The 6,092-nt window shown below is 42.1% G+C and overlaps 1 protein-coding gene across 1 annotated transcript; it reads right to left on the reverse strand.

Moving 5' to 3' along the window:
* Positions 1 to 2,730: 2,730 nt before the first annotated feature.
* On the reverse strand, positions 2,731 to 3,825 carry LOC123550503 (uncharacterized). Its single transcript, XM_045338935.2, has one exon. The coding sequence runs from the start codon at positions 3,823 to 3,825 to the stop codon at positions 2,731 to 2,733; it is 1,095 nt and encodes a 364-aa protein (XP_045194870.2).
* Positions 3,826 to 6,092: the final 2,267 nt, after the last annotated feature.

Here is a 6,092-nt window from a genome sequence, read left to right on the forward strand (position 1 = left end):
GGTTTATTTTATTCTCTAGATTAATGATAGATATCATATATATGTACATTCACAGTAGAAACCTTTGTTAACGGCACCCCAAAAAGCAAATACCGCTCTGAATGTTGAAGAGATGACAAGGTTATTAGTTAATCTAACTACTTCACTAGTAACAACAATAATTTTCTGCCAAAACATGTTGTTGCCTTTTGGTGATGTTCTCTTTAGAGGTTGCTTCATTCTATTGTAATTAACGATGACAGCCCTACTGTGTCTTTGTCTCTGTGTAATTTGGAAATAAAATGAGTTTTTAAGCTTGAAATCAACTAGGTCCTCTGATGGATAGCTCTCTGGATAGCTGTCTCTGAATAAAAGTGCCATCATTTTAGGAATGGGCTTGCTCTAAATGTTCCATGACACATTTTTCTCTGTTTTATTTTAGAGTTAATAGGAGTTTATAGAGTTAATATGGCAGGCTGAAATCGCTTATCTTTTTTGGCTACAGCTTGCTGATAGCTGGGTCTTCCGTAACAGTGTACTTTAACCCTTAGCCTGCTGGCAAGTGATTATGCTTTTGCGACCAGTGCAGACCAAGATCAGCCTGCACCTGCGTGCTGATCATGGTCTGCACTGTTCGCTATTCAGTCGATAACTTTTCAATGAACACCCCTTGAATAATAAATGGTATTGCCCAAATTGAATGTTGGACCAGTCCATTTTAGAAATTTAGCATTCTTAGTGTTAATTACGAAGCAGAGACATTAGACATTATTCTTTAACACGAGGTATAATTGAATTTCCAGATATTGCAATAATATGGAAATAACTAGACAGGTGGTAAATATAGAAGCAGCAACATGTCAACATTTTTTTTCATGTCCTTAGCGTGTCATAACATGAAACCCGATTCCATGACTGATTTTGGCTTGATCGAGTCAATTAAAATACGTAGCTGTTTTTATGAACGTTAATAAAATGTCTCTCACTTTCGCTTAGCGACAAATCAAAGGTATCTCTGTTTAGCTTATCCTATGCTGTTTCCAACAATGCCTTTTACATCAAAATACACACTTGCGTTCGTTGGCCAAATCATGTTAAATATTATACAATTATTGACTCTTAAGCCATTGGATATGATGTGATATTCACCGGAAGATGGCAATATTGACCGAGGCGATATTGTTTTATTATATGGGTTCAGGTTTATGAATAAGTAACAAGTATTTGCTGCAACATATTTAATGTTTGAAAGTAACAATAACTGTGTGAAAACTTAAATTTACTGGAATCATTCAGTGTGTATACAGTTTCTTAAGTTATCACTGAAATATATTGTAGTTGACTGTAGCCAGTTATCACTGGCTGGAGTAACATAAATAACATAAAGCGCCCCCGTGAAATCGACTCCAGTTACTGTAAAAGGGGGTGCGTCTTGAACTCTCATCTTGGGTAGGGGCGTGGGGTCTGGGGCTGCATACGGTCTTCCTGTAACCTTTCGACACTGGGTACACTTTCGCAGAAGGCTCTGGACGTACTGTCTGAGAGCAAGTATCCAGTATCTTTGTCTCAAATGTGTGATCAAGGCACTCGTGCCGGCGTGTAGCTGGGTCTCATGCGCGTCTCAAACTATCAAACGCGTCAGGGGGTGTTTGTTCGGGAGTAGGTACGGGAATTTCGTTAATTCTGTCAGTGGTGCATTGTGGATTCTCCCACTGCAGCGAATGTATCCATCTTCGTCAAGGAATAATCGTAACTGTTTCACGAGTGTGAGACGTTTCTCGCTGGACTTAAGGTTTGTAATTTCGGCTTCGTAATATGTTGACTGGCAGCTATGCAACCACATTCTGCTAGCTTCTTGTAGTTCTAGCACGGTCAAAGGTTCGAGTTTGGACGGACATTTTCTCATAGATCTGTGTCTGGACTTGCATCTGTTTATAAATCTTTTGACATATGCTGTCACTCTGATAGAGTTTTGTATCGGCTAAACTTGTTGATGTCGATGACATTGTGAATGCCTTACAGGGACTGAGCTGGATTAAAGGGGCTGCTATTCCTGTCGTTCCGTCATCGATCGTAGCGAGCAATACAGCGTTCTCGTCAACTTGCCAGCTTGGCCACATACTCTGGTCAGTAAGCCATTCAGGTCCATTCAACCATAACTTACTGTTCTGGAACTCTATGGCTGAGATTCCTCGTGTTAACAGGTCAGCTGGGTTTTGATGTGTTGGGCAATACCTCCACTTCCGGTTTTCCGTAAGCTCTTGAATCTCTGCTACTCTGTTCTGGACAAACGTTGTCAACTTTCGCTTCGATACTAACCAATGGAGGATTATCTGGCTGTCAGACCACATGTAGACTTTCTTCGCTGGTACTGAATGAAGAATGTGTGTCAATAGACGGGCTCCGATCACTGCCGCCATGAGTTTGAGTTTTGGTAGGGTCAACTGTTTCAGAGGCGCAACCCGCGATCTCGCCATAACAAATGTAGACTTCCTCGAGATATGTAGACCACTGATCCATATGCATGTAGACTGGCATCACAAAATACGTGAAGGGATACATCTTCTGCTATACCGGAAGTACTTGTGTCGTCTGCTTCATTAAAATAGTACCTCGGGAATCTTGTCACAATCGAACAGTTTAGGTCTTCTGCTAAATGATACCATTGAATTTGTATGTCTTCAGGGAGGGGAACATCCCAGTCATATTTCTGTTTCCATATATCTTGCAGAAGAATTTTGGCTCTAACCGTTAATGGACTGAAGACACCAAGTGGGTCATATAGCTTTGCTGTAGTATGGACCGTTTTGTCATGGAATCAAACGTAGGAATTTTCTTTTGTGCCACGGATAGCTGGTCTGTAATAGGATCCCATCGCATGCCAAGAATCTTCGTGACCTTGTCAGAGTCAAGCACATCTTCGGCTTCAGCAAGACCTCGCAGACGATTGCTGCAGGAGTTCCAGGAACGTAAATTTAAGCCAGCAGACGACATTAGATCACATGTATCACGGACGTGGTCTGCTACGGTACCCTCATCTGGAAAACTGGAAATAACATTGTCCACATACAAGTCCTTCCTCAAGGTTTCACTCACCCAGACGTGTTCATTTCTATCGAGGTGTTTCATAAGTGTCGCGTTCAAAATGAATGGTGAACAAGTAGCGCCAAAAAGAACGGATTTGAACCTGTAAGTCACCAAACTGCTATATGGATTGTTGCTGTCGCTCAACCACAGGAATCTCGTTACGCCACGGTCTTTCTCGTCTAGTTGCACGTGCAGGAACGTTTTTTCAATATCGGTGCATACGGCAAATCTATGTAGGCAAAATCTCACAAGGATACCAGTCAAGTCGTTGAGTTCTGGGGGATTAGATTCTAAACAGTCGTTCAGACTAGGGGAATCTTTGTTCTGTCGACAGCTACAATCAAATACTATTCGGATAGGCGTAGTAGCTAAATCTTTCTTCACGGCGTGATGTGGGATATAGTGTATCTGGTTCCGGGTATAGTCAACTACAACTCTTTCTACGAAACCTCGTTTCTCTTGGTCTGCAATTATCTTGCCGTATTTCTGCAACATATCCGGGTCTTGACGAAGTCGCCGGATTGTGTTCTCTGTTCGTCTTACTGTGATGTTGTAGTTGTCGGGTAATGGTTGATGCTCACGTTTCCATGGTAACTTCGCTGAGTAATGACCGTCCTTGAATTCAATTGAGTTCATCTGATAGGTCGTAAGATAGTCAGAAGTAGTTCCCTCGTCTTTTTCATGGCTGATACCTAATGATTCTAACTTCCAGAATCTCTCTAAGTCTGACACATCTGGCGGGGATGTAATGAGGTTCATGATGTAATCTGTAGCCGAATCTGTTGATTATGTCGGAAGTGGTCCGGACAGTAGGTATCCTATCTTAGACTGGACCGCAGTCGGACCGTTGCCTCGGACTACTCGGTTTCCAACGATCTCCCAGTATTTGTCAGCACCAATCAACAGCGATATGTTGAATGTTTCATCTTCTGTAACAGGATGTGCAAGTTTAAGCCCTCTAAGATACGGAAGTGCTGATGTGGTACGATGTAAGTGTCTCAATGGTACAGCAATGGTTGGTACTATGAGAACATCTATCTCTATCCTCTCTTTGTTATCAGTCAACAAATACACGGTTGCTTTATTTTTATGGCTGACTTTCATCGAAGACGACCCAAACGCTGCAAGCTGTACGACCTCTGTGCCCTTTCGGCTAAGTTGAAGTTTGTCTGCTAGTTCCTCTAATAAATGATCTCTGTGCGCCCTCGTCGAACAATATATTAGCATCTGTACAATTGCCGTCAGACGTTACCATGGCAACAGCGGTCTTCAATAAAACGCTTGGTCTTGATTGCGTAGTAGAATGGAGTATAGCGGACTCTCCACTACCGGATATAACATTATCTCTGTTGACGGAAGTAGGGGCTGGGGTGAATCCTGGGGCTGTAGCGTTCATATTTGTGTATGCGGGGGTAGGAGCTGTGATAAAGCTTGGGGCAGTAGCATTCAAGTTTCTGTGTGGGGCTGTTTGCTTATCTTGTTGATCACATATACTTGTATGGTGTTTTCGGTTACAAATACGACATCGATGGTTAGATCTGCATGCAGAAACCCTGTGGCTCCCTAAACAATTAAAACATAATTGTTTCTTTTTAACAATATTTTTGCGATCAAGAGTTTGCGTTACCTTCTTGCAGTCACAAGCAAAGTGATGATCGTCACAGAATGGGCATCTTAGGCGTTTTGGTCTTTCTGAAATTGTCGTCTGATGTTTGCGCGTGCTCGTGGGATTTGGTCTCGTTCCGGTGAAGAATGAAGCTGTAGCGTTATGACATTCCGGTGAATGTGTCGGCTGCCCTGACTCTAGAATGTTGATTTCTTTCTTCAATGCCTGTCTTAGTTCCGGAAGTTGCCAGTTACTGCTGCCATGTTCACGTGTCATATTTCTAATGATTTCAGTTGGAAGCTTCTCTATCATCACGGAAACCAAAAGATTTCCATACGAATCTTGGCACTGCCGTAGGGGCTGTAACCCTCTAATATATGACTCCATTTTCTCCTGAAATAGTCTTAGGCTAAAAATATTACATGTTGGACGTTTTAGCTCGAGTAGGCCTTGCATGTATGCATTTACGATTTTGTGTTCCTGTCCGAAACGTTCACGCAATATTCAATTGCTTGCATGTAGTTAGAATGGGTCAGCTGGAATCCCTCGATCACTCTGGCTGCATCATCTGATAATAAGGACCTAAGGTAGCTGAATTTCTGGCGTCTGATAATGATTCATTGTTATGAATACTCGATTCGAACGAAGTCCCAAAATGTCTGCAATTCCAAGATATTTCCGGTAAATATTGGGAGTGTCAGCTTTGGTAATTTATGAAACTGTGAAGACTGGTTTGATTGTATAGAAATGTTACTTAGTTCTCTGCCGGAAGTGCTGTCGGTAATATTTCCTGAACGATCTGCGGTGGTTGCACAGTTCGTACTGTTCCTAGGCTGCTCATATTGCGGCAAATCTACGGGATTGAGCAATGGTGGCGGTAAATGGTCTTTGGTCTGTTTTATCAGTTGTGCCCCCAGGTTCCGGATTCGAATCTTGAGATGCAGCATGTAATCTTCGGTTTCTAGCATATCAGCTTCATAATCATCTTCATCAGTCTGGGATAAAATCTTCTCGTTAACATCCTCTATTAACTTCACCTTAGTCTGCAAAACGTTAAGTACTGTATGAAACTGTACTTCGTCGTCCACTGAAGTCTCTAATTTCTCTAAATGTCTCGAAATAACTGCCTTTTGAGCGTCTCTCATCTTTGTTATCTAAGATAGATCCATTTTTCTCTTTCTTTTGGTCACGGCATCAAAATGTGGGGTTAGAGAGCAATAATTCGCGTTGTGGTTTTATCTGTCTTTATTTACCGGAAGAAAAACATGTAATAAAGGAAAGCTGACGTCTGATCAGTGACGTTGACGTTGAACTCGATCCCGCCGTCATGACGTTGTTGGTATTCGCGCCAAAATAGTTGGGTATGTTTCTCGACACCTGTAGCTGGATTTCCCACTGTTCATATTGTAACTAGAGCTAT

Source organism: Mercenaria mercenaria, chromosome 6 (genome assembly GCF_021730395.1).
Source record: "Mercenaria mercenaria strain notata chromosome 6, MADL_Memer_1, whole genome shotgun sequence".
NCBI classification, from domain to species: domain Eukaryota; kingdom Metazoa; phylum Mollusca; class Bivalvia; order Venerida; family Veneridae; genus Mercenaria; species Mercenaria mercenaria.

Excerpts from the sequence above, each read along its gene's own strand:
- LOC123550503 (XM_045338935.2), bottom strand. The coding sequence starts at position 3,825 with ATGAACCTCATTACATCCCCGCCAGATGTGTCAGACTTAGAGAGATTC.